The sequence below is a fragment of the Laetiporus sulphureus genome (assembly GCF_001632365.1).
Source record: "Laetiporus sulphureus 93-53 unplaced genomic scaffold LAESUscaffold_8, whole genome shotgun sequence".
NCBI lineage: Eukaryota > Fungi > Basidiomycota > Agaricomycetes > Polyporales > Laetiporaceae > Laetiporus > Laetiporus sulphureus.
Window position 1 is genome coordinate 400,412 of NW_024468517.1, and position 19,848 is coordinate 420,259.

At 54.7% G+C, this 19,848-nt stretch overlaps 9 protein-coding genes across 9 annotated transcripts; 6 read left to right on the plus strand and 3 right to left on the minus strand.

Annotated features, from left to right (window-relative positions):
* Positions 1 to 37: 37 nt before the first annotated feature.
* On the plus strand, positions 38 to 2,219 carry LAESUDRAFT_742069 (uncharacterized protein; the record flags this gene model as incomplete). The annotated part of the gene is made up of 7 exons (XM_040911172.1): positions 38 to 280; positions 352 to 443; positions 498 to 1,021; positions 1,097 to 1,298; positions 1,351 to 1,839; positions 1,921 to 2,024; positions 2,083 to 2,219. Exons 3-7 carry the CDS (start codon positions 532 to 534, stop codon positions 2,217 to 2,219), a joined length of 1,422 nt encoding a protein of 473 aa, XP_040766953.1. The 5' UTR covers positions 38 to 280; positions 352 to 443; positions 498 to 531.
* A 168-nt stretch (positions 2,220 to 2,387) lies between these two features.
* On the plus strand, positions 2,388 to 3,990 carry LAESUDRAFT_722943 (uncharacterized protein). The gene is made up of 5 exons (XM_040908312.1): positions 2,388 to 2,626; positions 2,681 to 2,769; positions 2,829 to 3,077; positions 3,128 to 3,456; positions 3,511 to 3,990. The coding sequence occupies exons 1-5, from the start codon at positions 2,481 to 2,483 to the stop codon at positions 3,613 to 3,615; spliced, it is 918 nt and encodes a 305-aa protein (XP_040766954.1). The 5' UTR covers positions 2,388 to 2,480; the 3' UTR covers positions 3,616 to 3,990.
* Positions 3,810 to 5,136, minus strand: LAESUDRAFT_675040 (RNI-like protein). The gene is made up of 2 exons (XM_040905579.1): positions 4,912 to 5,136; positions 3,810 to 4,844 (listed from the first exon to the last, which is right to left on the minus strand). Exons 1-2 carry the CDS (start codon positions 5,089 to 5,091, stop codon positions 3,849 to 3,851), a joined length of 1,176 nt encoding a protein of 391 aa, XP_040766955.1. The 5' UTR covers positions 5,092 to 5,136; the 3' UTR covers positions 3,810 to 3,848.
* A 1,473-nt stretch (positions 5,137 to 6,609) lies between these two features.
* LAESUDRAFT_647021 (uncharacterized protein) lies at positions 6,610 to 7,756 on the plus strand (the record flags this gene model as incomplete). Its single annotated transcript, XM_040904025.1, has 4 exons — positions 6,610 to 6,728; positions 6,781 to 7,042; positions 7,096 to 7,240; positions 7,296 to 7,756. 4 exons carry the CDS (start codon positions 6,610 to 6,612, stop codon positions 7,754 to 7,756), a joined length of 987 nt encoding a protein of 328 aa, XP_040766956.1.
* Positions 7,757 to 7,981: 225 nt separating this feature from the next.
* LAESUDRAFT_756860 (uncharacterized protein) lies at positions 7,982 to 9,097 on the plus strand (the record flags this gene model as incomplete). The annotated part of the gene is made up of 1 exon (XM_040912223.1): positions 7,982 to 9,097. One exon carries the CDS (start codon positions 7,982 to 7,984, stop codon positions 9,095 to 9,097), a length of 1,116 nt encoding a protein of 371 aa, XP_040766957.1.
* LAESUDRAFT_543162 (uncharacterized protein) lies at positions 8,904 to 9,890 on the plus strand. Its single transcript, XM_040902874.1, has 3 exons — positions 8,904 to 9,453; positions 9,509 to 9,659; positions 9,716 to 9,890. The coding sequence occupies exons 1-3, from the start codon at positions 9,278 to 9,280 to the stop codon at positions 9,848 to 9,850; spliced, it is 462 nt and encodes a 153-aa protein (XP_040766958.1). The 5' UTR covers positions 8,904 to 9,277; the 3' UTR covers positions 9,851 to 9,890.
* Positions 9,891 to 10,414: 524 nt separating this feature from the next.
* Positions 10,415 to 12,648, minus strand: LAESUDRAFT_722947 (acid protease). Its single transcript, XM_040908313.1, has 7 exons — positions 12,291 to 12,648; positions 12,150 to 12,238; positions 12,037 to 12,096; positions 11,533 to 11,986; positions 11,269 to 11,479; positions 11,158 to 11,218; positions 10,415 to 11,108 (listed from the first exon to the last, which is right to left on the minus strand). The coding sequence occupies exons 1-7, from the start codon at positions 12,509 to 12,511 to the stop codon at positions 10,681 to 10,683; spliced, it is 1,524 nt and encodes a 507-aa protein (XP_040766959.1). The 5' UTR covers positions 12,512 to 12,648; the 3' UTR covers positions 10,415 to 10,680.
* Positions 12,649 to 12,878: 230 nt separating this feature from the next.
* Positions 12,879 to 15,892, plus strand: LAESUDRAFT_722948 (acid protease). Its single transcript, XM_040908314.1, has 7 exons — positions 12,879 to 13,407; positions 13,459 to 13,547; positions 14,264 to 14,323; positions 14,372 to 15,039; positions 15,096 to 15,165; positions 15,216 to 15,447; positions 15,506 to 15,892. The coding sequence occupies exons 1-7, from the start codon at positions 13,172 to 13,174 to the stop codon at positions 15,756 to 15,758; spliced, it is 1,608 nt and encodes a 535-aa protein (XP_040766960.1). The 5' UTR covers positions 12,879 to 13,171; the 3' UTR covers positions 15,759 to 15,892.
* A 1,762-nt stretch (positions 15,893 to 17,654) lies between these two features.
* LAESUDRAFT_543559 (uncharacterized protein) lies at positions 17,655 to 18,489 on the minus strand. The gene has a single exon (XM_040902875.1). The coding sequence runs from the start codon at positions 18,295 to 18,297 to the stop codon at positions 17,713 to 17,715; it is 585 nt and encodes a 194-aa protein (XP_040766961.1). The 5' UTR covers positions 18,298 to 18,489; the 3' UTR covers positions 17,655 to 17,712.
* Positions 18,490 to 19,848: the final 1,359 nt, after the last annotated feature.

Genomic DNA, 19,848 nt, shown 5'->3' on the forward strand with positions numbered 1-19,848 from the left:
ATCGCGTTGGTGCCACAGCTTAAAGCCAACGAGTTGCTCTCGACGTGCCCTGTCGACTGCCTGTATACGCTACGCGTCTTATCGGAAGTGCGGTTTTATAAGGTTGGGCGTGTCTTCGAGCTTTGTCTGCTGTGGATTATCAGTCGGGGACTCCATATCTACGAAGCGAGCAGCTGCGAGCGGGCCCGAATTAACTGAAGCTCCAGCCCGTCGCTTACAGCTTCGTATATACCAGCTCTTGTGGAAAAATCGCACTTTCAGACGTTCAAGCACTAGCTTGGTGAGCCTCACGATGTTCGTCAATTTGATTGCCGTTATTCACGCTGAATGCTACGCTACCGCACATGACAGTGAAGCTACTGTAGAGTCGTGCGGCACGCTGCAACATAGTGGCCTCGTATCACCATCAGAGTGCCTCGCTCCATATCTACAGAACTAATCAGGTGCGGACTGTCTACATCTCGCTACGTGCTCGACGTGACTTCCTGTATGTCCAGGTGTCGTTCACTATCGCTGCATTGGCACTGAGCCATGAGCAGCTCTCTAGACTACGTCGAGATACCCTCCTGCGCTACCCGTCTTCAACCACTTTCCTCGGGCAATGGTGAGGAAATACGTCCTGCCCCTAAGGTCCTCACCTCTCTCCCGCGGCCCTCGCAGCACGTTTCGACCCCATCCTTCTCCTCTATCACGTCTCCGACCCTCTCCTCTCATGGCCAATCGGGCTCCAACATGCTCTCTCCATCCAAACTAGCTTTCACCACCATACCACAGTTGCTACTTATCTCTACTCTACAAGTCCCTGCCAATGCACCCCCTGCCCCACGTACTGCGAAAGGCGTGCAACGCCTGTTGTCGACGCGTGACCCGCTCTCTATCCCGAGCACGACCGTCAATTTCAAGCGGTTTGTTGCGCGCGTGGGTCCCGTGTTCTGGTTGCAAGATCGTCTGGAGGAGATCTTGATGTGGAGGAAGGGAACGCGGTATACGACCGTGTGGATGGCAGCTTACGGATTTCTTTGTAAGTCTACTGTATGCTGACCGACGCTGTTCATGTCGAGGCCGCCGATTTGGTGACACTCATACAAGTCGCCAGGCTACTTTCCTCGGTTGGTGCTGTTGCTCCCACATGTTGCCGTGCTCAGCGTGATGCTTGTGATGCATCCGGCTCTACATGCTGCAGACAGTGACGATGCCGCAAAATCCGAAGTACCGACTCCACCGCCCGCACAAACTAGCGAAGGTAGTGTCGACTGGTTCGCAAATGTACAGGCTATTCAGAACCTCATGGGGGCCTAGTAAGTCCTCTTTCATTACTCCGAGGACCTGCTGGTGATCGCCTTAATCCAGCTCAGACGTTCACGACTACGTCCAACCTGTCATTCCTCACTTCACGAACCACTCACCGTATTCACCCGTCATTCTCACCTTCGTACTCGCCTCTCTCTTCCTCATGGTCCCCGTCGTCTACCTTCTACCGATCCGCACGACCTTCCTCATCCTCGGCCTCGCACCTCTCGTCTGCACACACCCCTTCGTGCGCCTCAGCCTCTTCCCTGCGCTCCTAGCAGGTGCTCACCCGATCTTTACCTCTCTGCGAATGCGGCTGACGCGCATCATTGACGATGACCGGCTGGAGGACAAGCACTGGCGTTCAGAGATGAAAGAGGTGGAGCTATTCGAGAACGAGCGCTGGATGGCCAGCGGGAGCAACGACGATCACAGCAATCCTGATGCAGGATGGAGCAAGGCAAACTTGAAGCCGGCGGACCGCAAGCCATGGACGAGAGGACGGGATGGGTGGAGCGGGATTACGGGCGACGGGAGTGGGGATGTCAGGTCAGGTTTTGTCACCCTTTCAGATTCATCTCCCGTTCAGTGTCTATGCCGAGCAGAGCTGATATGGACTCCATGCAGCAGCAACCTCACATTTTCTCTTGCCCCCGGATGGTTGTTTGTCGAAACGGAGGACTGGCGGCCGGACCTGGAGGGCACATGGATTGCTCCCAGTCATGTAGACGGAAGTAGGTGCATCGTGTTACCTCTCGGATAGTGCGGCAGAACTGACGGACACTTACTCAGATGGCTGGGTGTATACGAACGATGCTTGGCTGGACCCTCACCCAGCACCGCTAGAGGAGTGGTGGTCGAGCGGGTTGACGAGAAGGAGGAGATGGACGAGGAGAATCTACTGTGATCCTGAACTTGCAAAGCAATAATGTGATTGTTCATTCATGCACCGGTCGTCATGTTTTATATAAATGTACTTTTCATGTCTGTTGTTTTGAAGAAGGGGATAGTAGCGTCTACATACCGCATTCAAGATACTTTAATGGATCAGTATTGAGCCCGATCGATCGTATAGAGTACATCATGACTGCAGGCTCCGTGGCAGAACACTCATCGAGCTCTCGCAGACATCTATATACCTCTCAATCCAGTTAATTTCCTTCCCAGCTGCACGCACCACTGTGGACGCGATGGCCGTAACGGTGACCACCGACGACTCGACTCTGACGCCTGAGAGTGTGCCACTCGGCACCGGCCCTCCCACCCGCGAAGAGCTGCTCGTTTACTATCCAGCGAAGTTTACGTGGACACAGTTGAAGACGTTCATCAATTCTGGGTGCGTCTACAGCTTGTACCGGTGTGACCAATCTGAACTCATGTCAGCACACAGCGACCTGGGCTTGCTCAAGAGAGACAGGAAGCTTCAGGCGAGGTACGATGCGTGGGCTGCGGGGATTAGGAAGAAATATGGGTCTACGGGTATGTCTTGCTTACATTTTTTGTTGTGTTTGTGCACCATTAGCCTTGATGCTTTGCAGTCAACTATTTGCTCTCTCATCGCCTGCAGTGGGGCAAGCCGGACCAGCTATCTGCGCTTCACTCTATTCTGGACGAGCAGGATGATAATCAAAACGAATGCATGCATTCTGCGCAGGCGCAAGGACCCACCTCCGAGACCCTTGTTGTTGGCGAACTCCCACCTATTCCAGCGGACGCACCGCCCTACTTTACCGCAGACACGCCTCCTGAGCTCATCAGCATCACCATGAACGACTGGCCCTACTCCGGTATGCTCCCCGTCTTCAAATTGCCGTCTTCCCTTCTCACCACTTGATAGTACCTCCCGAGATTGAGCATACGCTCGTCTGGGCCCGCCTTCCCATTATTCCACCAGATCTCCCGCCGTCCATCGCCCCGCGGGTCCTTCAGGACGGCATGTGGGGCTTCACCGGCTCGATTGAACCCGCGCCGTCCGCGGACACGCTCCCAGACTGCCTGCCGTCTCTCGCGGAGTGGGACGTTACGCTTGACAAACTCGTGCGTTCGCCGCCACCCACAGAGGAGGAGGCGGTGCTGCTAGAGAAGCTGAGCCAGGAGATAGATGCGTTCGTGCAGAAAAGATGGAAAGAGGCCGAATGGGAGACGGCTTGGTTTGTAAATCCTCCGGTGAGTATCACAATGACGTATGTATGGTCGATGTGCTGACTTGATATGTTGCAGAGGCTGCAGAGCATACCGGGTCTCGCACATGCCCACGTCTTCGCGAGACACAAGTCCCCAAAAGAGACTGCGGAATATTTGGAGAAGAAACAAGATTCAGTTTAGAAATCATCCATAGACGACGCGCGGACTGGTACATTCTACCGTTCATACCATTCGTTATCTCAGGTCAGAATAAATTGGAAGCACTTTAGAACTCGTATATAATGGCTCTAGGACGTAAATGATGAATAGGATACAGATTGCAATAATAGAAAGTCAACGTCTGAACTTGTACAATGCCCCCTAGCAGACCAGATAAGACCTAGAAATGGAACTTGTGCACCATGCTACAATGATCATGAGCTGATCTCCACCTTGCTGAGCCTCTCCGCGAGGGCGTCTGCCTCCTTATCCAACTCGTCCTTGGGGCGCGCCTCGATCGCCTTTGCTTCGTCCTCGGTTTCTTGTGGTTCTTCTTCCTCCTCCTCCTCCTCCTCCTCCTCTTCCTCTTCTTCCTCGTCATCAAGTACAAGCTTGCCACCCCTCACCTTCATCATCTCCAACATTCTCGCGATCGCCTCGTCCTCCTCCTCGATCTCATTCCACTGCATCTCCAACACCGTCAATAGCGGTAGATGGATCTCGAGGCTCCCAGCAAGTAGCTCAAACGACCGTGCCTCGAAGTTGTTGTTCTGCAGCTGGAGAATCTCCAGTTTCGGGTTTGAGCCGGTCGCAAGCGCCTCGAGTACCGGAGATACAACGCCCTCCTCAGCAAGCACGCAGTCGGAGAGGTTCAGTATACGCAGGGAAGGCCACGCCCGGAGCGCCCTGGCCATGGCCACAGAGCCTGCCTCGCCGAACGTGTTATCTTGCAGATCGAGGTGCATCAAACTCACGCAGGCCGAAAGTCCATGCACGAGCGCCGCAGCGCCCGCCATCCTGATCCCATTCTGCGGCATGCGCACCTCTGTGAGCCCCCCATGCGCTGCGAGCGCCACCGCCCACGCGTGTGCGGCGGTGTCCTCCAGCCTATTCCGCCCGCACACGATGATGCGCAGGTTAGACTTCTCGCCCGCAGCCGCGCTGAGCTCGGCGGAGCGCAGTAGTGCGTTGGCGACGATCTCGCCGCCGGCGGGGCCGAGCCCGTTGTTGTTGAGCCGGAGGATCTGAATGGAGCGGTTGTGCGTGAGGAAAGGGACCATGGGGTCGACGGAGCGACCGCCGAAGGCATTGTCGGAGAGGTCAATCTCTACAAGCGTTGTTTTGGGGATGAGGGCATCGCAGATGGCAGCGAGGGCGAGCGGGATCTCGTTGATGAGACGGCCGGTGAAGATGTCTGCAAAGTCTGCGACCTACAGTACATTAGTAAGCATTCGTTAGTATCTAATTGTGCGAGAACAAGGAAGGATTCATGCGTACCCTCAAAGCCGTTGTCTTCGTGAGGAACTCTGCGAGAGTCTCTGCGGCCTCCACACCGATCGTGTTTCCCCCGAGATGGATCTCCTCGATCGTCGTCGGGACATCCTTTAGGTAGGGCTCAATGTCGGCTCTCGTGTCGAGCTTGAGCCCGCGTCCTTGAAGTGAGAATATGTGCGACATGATGAATCTGTAAGCTGATGGAAGTAAGTTGAGGGTTAAGATACTGATTGATTGGCTGAGCCACAGCTGGTAAAGAAATCAGACAGAACCACGTGGGCGCGTTGGCGCTGGTCCGATTTGGCAGCTTTATAATAGTGTTCTCGAACCATCGCGCTTCATGCGCTGATCAAGCCATTCTTCATTGCTTGTGAGAGTGCATCGTGCTGAGGGATACGGTGAGGACCGTATCCAGAGAATGACCACTGTCGCTGACTAATCACTGTAATTCACTAGGCCGAATGCTTTCGCTTTACTGAGCGTCGTCCAGGCTCAATACTCAATCGCGAAGGTGGCTCGATGTTAGCAGACTGAAGCGCTCGAAGAAGCGAACAAGTTGGTGTCGAGATTGCAATAGTATGTGGCTCAAATAATGGCATAGAGAATCCCGTGAAAGATCCTCGACAGGAGGTCGGTGTTCCAGTCAGTGACGACTGCATCCGGATGAATACGCGGGGACGCTTGCAGTGCGTATAATGACACATATTAATTTCGAAACTCATGAAACCGGTACTAATCAGTGCCCAAATACAAGTGCGAAATGCTTGTGGTCTGCACGCCGAGCGCTCCCTCGCTCAGAAAGGTATTCCACCACGTGATCGCGTCGTGACTTCGCGCAAAAAAGGAAGGTTCCCACGGCTCCTGCCTTTTCCCGCGAACATGTCGACGCGTCCACGACCACGACCGCGTCGTCCCGCCACCGTCGCCGCGGCCGAACCCACACACGGTTCCTCGTCGAAGAACCCCATCTCAACACCGCCACCGACTGCTTTGACTTCTGTAACTGCCGAAGATGAGGACGCTATGTTCATGCGGAATCGGAATCGGACCGCGCAGACCTGGAGGAAGCTGAAGAAAGTTGATGAAGGTGCGCGTTTGGTTGACGAGATGTCGAGGACTTCTGCTTCTTCGATCATAACTTGGCTTCCCTCGTTCCATGAAAACTATCTGTGTCAGAATGGGTGATTATATGCGTCCTGGAATGCCGGTGGCTGTACACACGGAGAACGTCCATTCGACGTACGCACACGATGGCATCTTTCTTCACGTTCAAATGTACCAGACCCACATGATTCTCTTTCGTTACACCTTTGTCGGCACCTTCGTCCTGGTGCTCGCAGTCAACGGACATCTATGTGTATTGCCACCTTCTACGAATGCTTCGCTATGAACGCCGTTATGACTCATGAAGAACTGTCCTTACAGCCCAAGACGTGATACGCAGGATCAGGAAGAGCTCGGATGAGGATGAACAAGAAGAATCCGAGCGTTCTTCACCGCGCCCACGCAAACATAAGCGAAGGTCTAACAAGGACGAGGCTCTCCCGAGCTGGACAAGGCTGTCCTCGAAAGAGATGTGAGAATCATATTGTTCCTGTCTCCGATATTCTCTGACATGCACCTGCTAGTCTGATCTCTTCCGATGACGATGACGATATTTTCATGGGGAAGAGCATGGAGGCGCGCACTTCAAATGGAAAAATGTCCAACGGTAAAATCAGGCCATCCGAGAAAAAGCGCCAACGAAGTCGGTCAAAGTCAATAACGCCGCCTCCAGAACTTGACGTGCAGACCATCCAGAAAACGAGGGATACCGTAAGGTACGCACCCGCTCGGCTCGATCATATTGTCATGTCATGAGTCGTTTGTTAGGGAGATCATGGGGTTCGCCCCGCGCCCCGTGTCGCCCGCCTACGATGCAGACGAGGACGAGTTGGTCGACAACGTAGAGCTGGATCCGGAGCTCGCTGTAATTGCGCAGGAGATTCAGAGGCAGGCATCTCAATTAGGATGGGATGAGACACCTGTCATTGAGGGCGGTGGCCCGGAGAAGGTGTCCATCAAGGTTCGTTGGGTCCCCCATCCGCAGGATACATCAAGAAAGTCGGAGTTGTTCGAATACGTCCTCAAACGGGTGAGTATCTGCACTTTCTCTTGTGCGTGAACACTTCATGACTCCGGGCCTAGCATGACACATTCGATCAAGTGATCGACGAAGTAGCTGATTTTGTCGCTGTCCTTGCTGACCGTGTATACCTGATGATGGACAACAAGCGTGTTTTCCCCTCGGCAACTCCTCACAGTCTAGGTGTCTGGGCTGAAGCCGAGCTGGGTATGTTTCCCAGTTTCCCTGCTAATCGATAGTGTCTTGAATATCCTCACCACAGAGGCATGCGAGAAGTTTACATTTGACTATCTCCAGTCCGCTCGACGGCAACGTTCGCTTTCCATTCAGCCTATCGATATGCGCGAGAGATCGCTATCAGAACTTCGGACGCCCTCTCCTCTCCTCGAAGAATCCGACGGGGAAACTGGCGTTGAGCTACTGTCGGAGGAAGAGCAGGATGATAAGATGAAGCTCACGCTGCGCTCGGCCGAAACGAAGGACATTTCCTTGACGGTTCGTCCGACGACAACATGTGTGGCTATCCTCAAGGCATTCTTGAAGAAGGCAGGGATCGCGGATCAGTACCCGGGTATCAGCGCATCGCCGAAGAACAGCAGAGGCAGGAAGGGTACGACCAATGTGCCTGCGCTGGTGATCGACGGCGAGAAGCTGAGCCCTGCGTCGCAGATTGGCGATGCGGATGTGGAGGATGGGGATCTGGTTGAGGTCGTCGGTTTGTAGCTGGCGGTTCTACAGAGTTGTGGCTTATTGTACTACTTTACTAGCGGGTAGTGAGTATCTGCATAATTTGTCGGCATCTAATGTTCCGGCTGTACATGCCTTGGTACAATATTCCTAGCACTTATATGAACATGGAGGATACGCATGTGTGAGCCTCCATTTCGACGAGCGTTAGTAGACAGAGCGAAGATTGACGCTCGTAGGCACTCACACAACCCTAGCACGATGGTCGGCTTCCTCTCCTCGCCCCATGACGCTTCCGAGCTCGTCGCTAGCCTCAACACTCTTCTCCATGCCCTCGACGTTTCACATACGCTCACCTCTCCTCAGGAGCTCACACCCTCTCTTCTGCTCACCATCCTCGAGGCGCTTCTCCCCGCCCCTCTTGACATCCCCCTCTCGCTCCGACACGCACACGACACGCCGTCCAAGATGCAGGCGGTGAAGGTGTTTCTGGGCGTGTTGGGCGGCGATGTGATCCAGCGCGACGTCGGTCTTAGCAAGGTCGACCCGCGCAGGCTTGCCAGGGGCGCGTGGGAGGAGGTCGTGTTCGTCGGTGAGCTGCTCTGTTGGTTGGCCAGGCTTAAAGGAATCATACCCGCAGACACAAGTGCGGACCTTGCGGTGGAGGATCTCCCTGCTCCCTTGAGGCGGCGGGCAGGAGAGAGCCACGGTCTTATGCGTGCGCATACGCGCTCTGGCTCTCTATCAACACGGTCGACAATGACGTCCGTCAACGACTCGCACCCGTCCAGCTCTCGGACAGGTCTCATCGATTCAGACACGACGGACACCTCCCTCGGATCTGAGCCTCTCCTCCAACCTCCTCAGCCTCGTGCTCACGAGCTCGTTACGCCCTCCCCTCCTCCATCATCCTACCGTCCCTCCCGCCCACGCTGCATCCACGAAGTCAACTCCTCCTCTAGGACAGCCCCCTCCCAGGCGTCACAGTCAACAGACAGCCGTTCCTCACGCTCACGCTTGGCCACCCACCCATTCGACGACTCCTATTCATGCTCATGCTCTACTTCCTTCTCCCGGTTCTCACCACAGACACCCGCCAGCAATGAGCACGACCTGCTCGACTTTACTCCACCCAGCTCGAGCACTCCCCATGTGCGCTATTCTGGCTTGATACATCGCATCGACGACCAGTCTGAGCTACATTCGTTCGAGGCCAGCGAGCAAGGGAAGCCACATTCTTCCGGGACGCCGCAGCGCTTCATGCCGGTGACGAAGCACAACTCGCCCGCGGAGTATACCGTTGCGCTTCTTAGAGAGCGGGCGAAGTTGTTGACGGAGCTGGCTCAATTGAAGACTTCGCCAAGGAATGGAGGATGACGGCGGCTGGCGATGCTTGTGTCTGTCCCTGTGGATTTGCAGCAGTCTATGGACTCACTCCTTCTCTTTTCTTCCTCCGGTGGCACTCATGGAGCTTTTTTCGATATGCTCAAGATCTAGGTCCTGCATAGTGGGATTTGCGTAACTGTTGGATCTGAGAACGATTTAGCTGTCATTATAATGTGTCGTCTTGGTTACTGGTCAGAAAGAATCCTGTTTGTATGGAAGGCCTCGCATCTTGGAACCCGATCGCAGAAGATGTACGAGAAGCTCTGCTGCCGCGGAAAGATTAATCGTCGTACCCACGAGAAAGCCTCTAGCATCCATGCAGTCCAATCAATGGTATTTCATATTCGGTGAGTGCCGCAGTGGTTTTTTCCGTGCTGTATAGAGGCTGACGGAGCTATATAGTTTGTCTCTGCCTGCAGCTGGCGTTCAAGGAGACGCACAAGGGTATAATAATCAGCCCCGGCGGTCGATATTTCAAAATTGGGTTCGGTCGAGCAATTCCCATACCTTGCCGTGGGATTTCATCCTATTCGAAATGAGGAGTTCATGCATAGTAAGATGATCACTGCATTGACCGTCGACTTACCGCGTGTATTGACTTATTGCCAGTTAGTAGGAATCAGCGTCTTTATCATTCAATTGACAACCATGCTGGCAATTCGCAGTGATCGTCTATCTTCTGTATCCTGTTGGGTAGCTTCCTATTGCATGAAGATTTTGAGCTTTACGATTTGTCAACGCTAGCCTGCATATGGTAGAATTCCACGCGAGCTTATGATCCCTCCTCGTCAACAGGCTGTCGCATATTGGTGTAGGATTTGGGGAGCAAGAGCGTACGAACATTGCAAGAAGCTCTGGTCCTGCAGGATGTCGAAGTGAGATCATGGTGGGAATGCATATCGGAACGTCAACTGTGATACGTTTGAAGAAGTATAGCTCCTCAATTGAAATACTGGCTCAGCTGCCTCGTCGGCGTCATCCATCGCCGTGGAAATACCTAGGATCTAGCAGCCGTGAAAACGCATCTACATCGCTCAAGCGGGAGTCGTTGAAGAGCACACAACACCGCCAACTGGTTCAGACGAACAGTCATTCCTTGATCAGTCGCAGCATCAGCCAATAATCTCATAACGAGGTATATGTTTTCTTGACGCTTCGAGATACAATCGAATTCGGACCATTCGCAAATTGTAGGCGGTAGCGGCACTTATCTGGCAGTGAATTGTCTGATTCCTTGGTCCATGTAAATCCTGGCTCGGGGGTTCCATACCATTATGCAAAACATTACGACTCTCAGGCTGGTACGCCCTCGGAATTCAGGATATCCGGAATATCCGGAAGTTCGAAAAAAATGATTTAGTCTGTCCATAGAAGACCGAAGGCATTGATTGTAAGCGTAAAATCAATTAATGCGCCTTACTCTGTAGAGAATCGATAGCGAGACAACACCGAGATGCGATCCAATGCAATGCACGTTAGCACTATACAGCAAGTGAGATACAAAGCAGTAGAGCAGCAAAGTCCTATACAACCGAAGTAAATGTCCTTCCATGTCAGAGAGATGTCTGTCTACATTAATATCGGGCATCCCAAGGATTCGCATACGACTGCTGCTGGTGCGACCCGCCCATGAGGTGGAGGTCGTGCGCCTCCTGAGGGGCGGGGTCGGTCAGCGGCTTGTACGAGCTCTGGAAGTTCATGAAGCCTGCGGGCGTGCGCGCGAGCCTGCGGCGGCGGTACGACTGGAATGCGAACAGCGCGCCACCGAGCACGAGGATCCCGGCCGCGACGCCGAGTCCGATCGCAAGCGCGACATGGTGCTTCACCCAGCTTGAGACGCTGCTCGAGGGGTTCCAGTTCGCGTCCCCACGGATGGCGACGAAGTCCGCGTGTAATTGCGCGGAGTCGTTGGAGAGGGAGAGCAGCTGGATGTACGGGTCTGCGCGGGAGGTGGTGTTGTCGACAAAGTCACCAAAATCGATCAGCACGTAAACGTTGCGCACTGTGGCGAGAGTCAGATGGAGGTTGTGTGACGGGAGGTGAATACCTACAAAATGCCATGCCGAAGATGATATCGTACAGATCACTCTGCGCGGCTTGCATCGGCTGGAACTGTGCATGGCATGAGTGGGGGACACGAGCAATTGAGTTGGAGCACTAACTGATCCATAGCATGTCTTGTCTCCTGTACCGTCCGTACCGTTGAGGTCCATCGAGGTGTCCAAAGGATTGATGGGAAAGCTGATGCCTCCAAACTTGAAGGTGACGTTGATTTCGTAGTCGCAAGGCACCTGCCAGATCTCGCCATCGAGATCTGGCACGTCAACCAGCTTTGCATCAGGTACATTTTCGTAGAACGCCCTGGCTACCGCGCTGTGGCAGCAAGCGTTAGCACAAGGGCTTTACAGTTACGCGCGACATCATACCTAGGCACTTGCGGTAATGAGTAGCCAGTGTCAAATACGACAGTGAGCTGCTTGTCATTCGACGTCGACGACACAACTGTCGTGACGTCCACAACATTCCCGTCAGGGCCTATGACACCGTCCGCATCCAACAGCGTCTGCCAATGCTGACCCCCAGACTCGGAGCTCTGCAGTACGCTCACTTTCAGCCTCGGCTGCGATGTGATGTTGTCGTAGCCTGGAAGTACCTCGCCGACGGTCAGGTTGCCCGGCGCCTCGTCAAACTTGTCATTCGCACGCCCCAGTAACACGGTGATATAGTTTGGCGTGGATGTGTTTTGCTGGAAGATGCGGTCTAAGGGCGGGTCGCCCGTACCGTTTCCCAGCGTGGACTGAATCTGCGAGCCAGTATGTGGCCCAAGACCGATCAGGCCTGTACCGGCCGTCTCGTTATCCGAATTGGCCTCGATGTTGACTAGGAGATGTTGAACAGATGTGAACTCGGGTTATAGACAATTCACATACGGAACGCTTGATCATCGACTGTGTACCCGAGAAAGTCCATTTTGGCTGTTTTGATAGGGCCTGCATCGACGGTCATGACAGTACACAGAGGTAGCGCCTGGAAATACACCCACCTTCGACCGCACCCACTGCATATGTGACCCCGCTCGTCTTTCCCGTGTCATTGCTATCTGGGACGGTGCCAGCAACATACAGATCCGAGCTTGTGAACAATCCTCAGTGCCACACGGACCTGCAGCTACAGAAGCGCTCACCTGCCGGTGTCTATCTGGACCTTGAACTCGGCACCGCCCAGAGTGAGGTTCACGTAGTAACCTATATTGCTCGAGTCGGTCAGACTTGAAGAGCCGGTAAGGGTCCCTCTTTTGTTCAAATGCCGAAGTGAGCGGCTTTGAACGTCGAGATGAATGGCGGCCCCCAGCTCAGTGGACAGCAATACAAACGAAAGAAAAAGCGGGATTGAAAGTTGCTTCATGGTGCCCACGCAACGATAGCCCACCGCACGCTGTCGAATAACTAGAGAAGCAAGGAGAACAGAACAGGGGTGCGGTAGAGCACGTTGCGGCGGCTGTGATGTTGTGGTGGGTTGCCGGGCACTGCCGCACGATTCCGTAGCTGCGGTCATCTACGTTAATGGCAGTTCCGCGAGCGCGCGTTTCACAAAAGCAACGGCCAACGTGAGCAACGAGCATCGTGAACAAGGCAATCATGATCCTCATCGCAGATGGCATGAGAGTCGTTGGATTGAATGAGGGACGACGGCGAGGTTGACAATCGCGAAACGATCACGCGGGCGCGCCGCTGCGACAGACGCCCCCGCATACCTCCTTTCTTAGAGCCATAGTCACTCAATCCTGTCTCATTGCCAAACCTTCGCATGCATTTTTAAAAGTGTTTGACAACTTGTCCTCAACGTTCCCTGCAATGGTCCATGCACATCATCGAAAAGGAGACTGTTGCCTGGGATACCAGTTCATAATATTTGAGCGCCTATCGGCTAGAGTTTCGCTGTCTCGCAGAATCGTCGTCGGCCTCAATGCGCCTGCTCTTTGGCGTCGCCAGCTTGAACCACCTTCTCAACCAGCACTTTGCAGAACGCTCCGTCGCTCCTTAATCGTCGTTTTTTGTTTGCTTGATGCGTTCTCTGCTTCCGGTCGCTTTCCTCTGCTTGCTCTTCGAAGCGTGCTCTGTAAATGCTGTCATCTTTCCAATACAATCCCGCACAGTCTACAAGAACTCGACGTCCAGCGGGCTGAGACGGCGCGGCACAAATGAGACGGTCCTTCCTGTCCTCAATACCAAGAACTCCGAGTACATCAGCAATATTACCTTGGGCGGGAGGCTGATTCCCGTGCTGCTGGACACTGGAAGGTGTGGGCATACCGTGCATATGTGATGCGCCGTCGACTGAGACCAGACCAGTTCGGATTTGTGGGTAGCCGGTGACGTGCCCTCGTCGACGGACCTCGGCGTGTCATACTCGATAGGGTATGCAGTCGGCACTGCCAGCGGTATGTGGACCTTCTTCCTGTTCTTCATCAGTAGTTAGAGGATATGCGAGGAGTTGGAGAGTGATATGGCGTACCCGAAGAAGTTGAGAACCATACTAAGGCGCAATGTGACATTGGCCGGTTATCATCGAAGACGACGAGCTAAAATTCGCAAAGCGTTCAATAGGCGACCGCGCTTCTTTCATATCAATACGCAAGGAATCGTGTCTTCTGAAACAGGAATGCATCCCACTCACAGCAAGGCCCACTGTGAGCCAGTCGTGATCGCACATCGCGAGAGTGTCGCGTCACTTCAGTTGGACTGGATGTGGCACTTTCCTGAAGACGTCGGAGGATTTCCATGCCATATAGCTTGCTCGCCTGCTCTCAGCTGCCAGTCTATGAAGATACCGTTATGCCTCGGTGCTTCCTTGCTGGCGCGTCCTTCGATGTGTTTCGCACCATAGAGGAAGGGATCTGAAGGCACTTCAAATGTGCATTCATGTCTATATATGCGCCCGAATGCTGCGGATTGCATCACCCGAGTTTGTTTTGATGGCTTGTTACATGCTGCGGATTGGCTATGCCGCGTCCGGATACTGCGCTTAATTCAAAACGTGCATAGTTGTAGTTGGGATTTTAAGCCAAAGATTGCTCTTCTCAGTCTTCCGATCTTTTGAACATTGTAACGTGCCAAGGGCCGTCGAATGAATGGTTGACATAAAGTATTTTCACAGGCAACATCAACACAGCAACACTGGAATTTGGTAACTACACCGTAGAGGATCAAGCCTTTCGTATGTTCCTTTGTGCTACCTCGACGACAGATGCTAACACCCGCCCAGTCCTAGTCAAGAATGCCTCTTCCTTCTCCATCAACATCACCTCACAGGGCTTTGAGGGCCTCATTGGGCTCGGGCCCAACACAGGCTCCGAAATTCGCGACAAGATCGGCGACTCGCGCGGGGACAGCGTACTCGACCGGATATTCCAACAGAACGCGTCCTCCTCCAACTATCTCACAATCCTGCTCAACCGCGAAGGCGACCCCGCCAGCCCGTCCACCGGCCAGGTGTCCATCTCGGATATCGTGCCCGGATACGAGACAATCGAGAGCATGCCGAAGCTCCTCCTCGAGCACGTGCACAAGCTGACGGATCTCGACCAGCACTGGCAGGCGTACACGGACGTCGACGGCGTGATTGGCCCGGACGGGAACCCGATCAAGGTCGATTCGATCGTCCCGTCTGCGCCGGACGGCCAGCTCGTCGCGGTGTTCGACTCGGGGTACACGCTACCGCAGGTGCCGCGCGAGATGTCGGATGCGATTTATGGGCGCGTGCAGGGCGCGGAGTGGAACGCGGAATATAGTGTGTGGACGGTCCCGTGCACGCAGCTGCTCAATATCAGCTTCAAGTTTGGCGGACAGACGTATCCGGTCCACCCGCTCGATGTCTCCAGTAGTGATTTTGACTTGGTCAACGCGGTGGGCGAGACGGTTTGCCTGGGCACGGTAAGCGAATGAGAATAAGGTCAAAGTCGTCAGTTATGCTCACTTACCCGCCGCAGTTCCAACCGATCAGCACGTCCGCGTTCAGTCTCCTCGGAGAGTACGACATGATTCTCGGCATGGCGTTCAGTGCGTCAGGTTCCGAAGACAGTCCTTACGCTTGCTGATTCTGCCAACAGTGCGAAACGTCTACGCTCAATTTGACTATGGCGACTTTGTCGAGGACACGTCCGTCGACCTCGGCGAGCCATTCGTCCGTCTGCTATCCACCACAAACGTCACGCAGGCGCACGACACCTTTGTGCAAGTCCGGCTCAGCGGAGTCGACACCACCGGCGAGTCGTCACAGTGGCTCCTCCCCGCGTCGAAGGAACAGCACTCACCCGAGTCGGAAGAGGAGAAGAAGCAGCAGTACGTCCTTGTCATTTCTATCGTTTCACGCGGGCAAGGCTAACGATATACGAATCAGATACGAAGAGTACGTCCTCAGCCGCTGGCCCGAGATCTTCGTCGGATGCCTGGTATTTGTGCTCCTTGTGGTCGCCTTCGTCGTATGGCGGTGCTGCATCCGCAAGCGGGCGAAGAAGGCCAAGGGATCGGTGCTTCCCTCCGCCGGCCAGCCGCAGCTGTACAGGCAGCTGGACGACCCGTCGAGCATGACCCTCATCGACATGTCGCATGCGAAGGACAAGCGCGAGTCGTTCGCCTCGGCTGGGGCGTAGACTTCTAGTGGTTTCGACGCGATTGACATGGGGGCTGCATGTTTGGACAATTTGCATTGTGCTGGGTGTTGTATTCCCCCTCGTTGGATCCTTGGCTCGTGTATATACCCGATACGATTATACCTAATTCAACCCATAACATGCGGATGTATAGATGCAGTCACATAACAGAACGTCAAATGGTTCTGCAATGAATCAATTGGACCCCTCGCAACCGTAAACAAAGGCTCCAGGTTGATCCTTTCGGATGGCTCTCTTCCTGGCACAGAGTTTGGCTGTGCTCCGGGGCTTGTATCCCAGTGGCGCACGGTGGTTCGTCATGATCTCAAGGCACACAGTCGAGACAGGGCCCTTGCGTGCCAAATCATACGTTACGTTGCAAATGGCTGGCGCTCCGATTCAGGTCTGGCCATGTAGAGCTGCTGTCACGACATTGATGTCTGAACGTTGAACGCCCAAGGAGCACACAAGGAGCCAATATACTCACGGGCGTTCCGCATGGTCCTCTTGTCCATTCAGTCCCGGAGCACCGCTCTCTGACACTTGTCACCTGTGGCAATGGCCGCTGTACTCACATTGAAAACTGACAGCGGGTTGCCATAATCAACACTGCCAAAAGAAATTGGCAACGGCAGCGCGGCCAAATGAATTATGAAGCTTATTGGAACCGTTCAGTGCAAGCAGACGCCGCTCTAGATCAGACCTGGACACTCATATCTTCCAGGATCGCAACTCTCTATCCGCATACGCTCAAGAACCGCTCACCGGAAATTGTTACACGGGTTAGATGACGCACACAAGCGTTCCGCACCGCTATCGCCATCGCATGATCAAGTTCCAGTCCATCGCACACTGCGACGTTCGTGGCATCCACAGCGGCATCGCACCCGTCTCATGAAATTATATACAATGAAAAAGGACGCTCTCCCCGCCACGAGTAAGGATGACAACGCATGACGTCCAAGGCGTCCATTAGAGCACAGTCGAGGCACGGAGGCATGTACGTACAACAGCGTTCGCATGAGCGGCAATGGAATTGACAACCTGGAGCGTAGAGCGGTCTGCCGCCACCACGTTGCCACACACTGCGGGCGTCCAGGTCCAGGTTGATCGATCGCGCCTACCCCTGAGTAATTTCCATATAAGGAGAGTTCCCGCCATCACTGATTGTACAGCCACCGAATGCACGGCTTCAGAGTTCCAGACATCGTCTGGAGCGGTCCAAGCCATGTGCGGCACGCGCTGCCCCGGACGCGGAGATTTACGGAGAGAAGAACGAGGCGGTGTGATTCACATCGGGACGCGAGGCCACCCGAACGCCACGAGGCTGTTAGGGCCACAAGCGCGCCCATATAAGCGCCGGAGCTGTGGCAAACAAGACGTACGTGGCATTTCACGGATTCATATACAGAACACGGTGAAATAGTCTACACCGACAAGCTCAATCCGTGAGACGAACGAATGTCCGCGGCGGCGCACATGATCTAATCCACGTACGAACCGCCGGACCGTACGCGTAAAGACTCCCTCGCCTTCTCCTTATAGTCCGATCGGCGAATTCACTGCGAGCACAGAAGCAGCGCGCTAGTCCCATGCGGGCAACTCCGGGCGAGGCCAGCGGTAGATTTAGGCTCGTTCTGTTGACGTTTGACGTTTGGGGCCCAGCGGCGAGTAGGACAAAGTTGGAAGAGAAGTCGCACAAGGGTGAACCGCGGAGAGAGGCCGTGGGAGAGGATCGTCCTGCGGCGGGGCTTGTGAGCAGCGCTGGTATAGAAGGTCGTGTTGACGAATTTGACCCGTGGTGGAAATCGAGAAGCGAGAGCGTATTAGTGGCATAATCATTTCCGACATCGGAGGATGGAAGCATTCGGACGGCGTCCAGAGTAGTATAGCGCAAGAGAGCTCTGATACAGTCTGCGATATGGAAACCAGGGATTCTTTGACCTAGATGACTCTATGACGTAGAGCAATGTGCGCAGGTGAACAAAGCAAGAGCATTTACGAGGAAACGAGGCACACCCGATTGACTATGAGCTGAGTCGAGACCAGGATTGAAGTAAGCTTCGAGGACGAAGAGCGTCGTATACAGAAGAACCACGGCAGAAGGAGATAAAGCAGCTCTAGCCCATTGTCCGCAAGACCGAGCAAGACAATATCCAAACACGCCATTGGATACGAGCGCCCCGTGAATCAGCCGCGAGGAGCGCTCGGATCTGCGGGGACCCGCCGTCAGCCTATCCATCGCGTATTCATATGCAAACTCGCCAAGCGACAGACTCGGACAGAGAGTGCGCCAAGCGAACAGCCTCCTGGACGCTGGAAAGATCCGCAAGCAAGCGGAGAACAGCGACGTGCTCCTGGAGCTGGCATGGAAGCAGAGACAATCAGGTGGGGGGACCCTACATTGGTGCGCTTCTGTCAATGCAGAGAGAGGTCCCCGTTCCTGCTTGCATGGCACGCCCATCGGTTGGGGGTTTGCTGCCGAGCAACGCTGAGGGTCCAAGAGGCCAGCCGAGCTCCAGCGATGTACAAGGTTCATTCAAAATAACGCCAACGATGCTCCGCGCTTTAACCTTCTTGCCTGCTGCGAGAGATTGTCAGCAACACAGCAAACAGCACGCGCCGCATGGCAGCCCGGGCTAGCCGTGCGCACAGGTCCAGAGCTACCTCACGCTTGAGAGCGCACACATACATACGTGGCATCGTCAGAGCGAGCAGCGAGCAGCCGCCCTCCAGCCGTTCCTGGTCGCCACCTCCACCTCTCGCCCCGCTTCTCCCGCATTGCCCCTGGGGAAGCGGGGAGGGCGGGGTACAGAACAGCCAGCACGATAGAAAACGCTAAAAATAGCGAGTCCGGGACATTTAGATGTTCAGCTCTGGGGGATGCTCGGCTGCAGTGCCTTAAGCACCTGCTGAGCCAGGATGATCTGCGTCGTCCAGCTGAACACGAGTATGCGTCTTCACCAGGGCGGTGTGGCCCTCCCTTTTCCAGGGACGCGAGCGCCAGCGAGTCAGCCACCTTACGCCACGTTGATCCCCGCGCGCTCCGGGAGTTGCCATCCGCATCTAGTGGCGGCGATCTTCCCTTCGTGCGTCCACACAATCAGGGGCGTTTACCCATATACGGAAACGAATAGGTGATCTCGGAGATAGCACGCGCTTGATCAGAATGCAACTTGGGAAATCACGGGCACCACCGCGAGGAAACGCGACGTTATGGAAGGGATATCGATAGCGGAATAGCGCAGCCGGCGGATAGACATATGGGGCAATGACCGCGATGGGCTAGGCGAAAACTTGGCGGTGCGATCGAAGAGCGTAGCGACTATGTACGTACACTCATCCGCGCGGTTGTGCTATGACGACAGCTTCGAGGGCGGTGTGCCGCCCGTTGAACAGTTACGAGTCACTCTCGCACCCAACGACGTACAGATCCTGGGAAGACGGGGCGCCGAGTATTGCATAACGCAGCGGATGACGATGGGGAGATCGCCACAGCGAGGCCGTTCTGGACGAGACACGACGTCATGCAGCTTGGTCGGGCGAAGCTTGGGCAGGGACGCGTAGAGCGCGAAGCACATTGTCAGCACGAACGGGCACCAACGTATGAAGCGTGAAGAACGCGCTATCTTGTGTGATAGGGGATGGCGGCTTCAGCGTGCTTCGCGCGTCCAGATCGCCGCCTAGAGTTGCAGGGATGAAATTAGATGTGCGGGACCCCCCGGGCTGCGGGACCATTGCTGCTTGCAAATCGAGAGTGGAAGATTCCACATGAGCGCGAAGCCCACAACCGCGGCGACGGACCGACGGCGAAGGAGGGTCCATAGCTGTTTTTGGGTGTTTGGGGCGACGGTGGTAGCCAAGGAGGCGGTAGCGAGCACCGTGCAATCAACACGCGTCCACGAAGCAGCACGCAGCCACAGATATGACGTGAACGAGCGTGTATGCTCCTGAAACTGTGAGGTGGGGAATGCTGCCACAAAGACTATGTATGCGCTCGCTGTGCATCGACGTAAGGACCCTAGAGTCGCAAGGAGAACAAGAACGCAGCTGCAGCTTCGATCCCCACCTCATCTCCATTCCGAGGTGC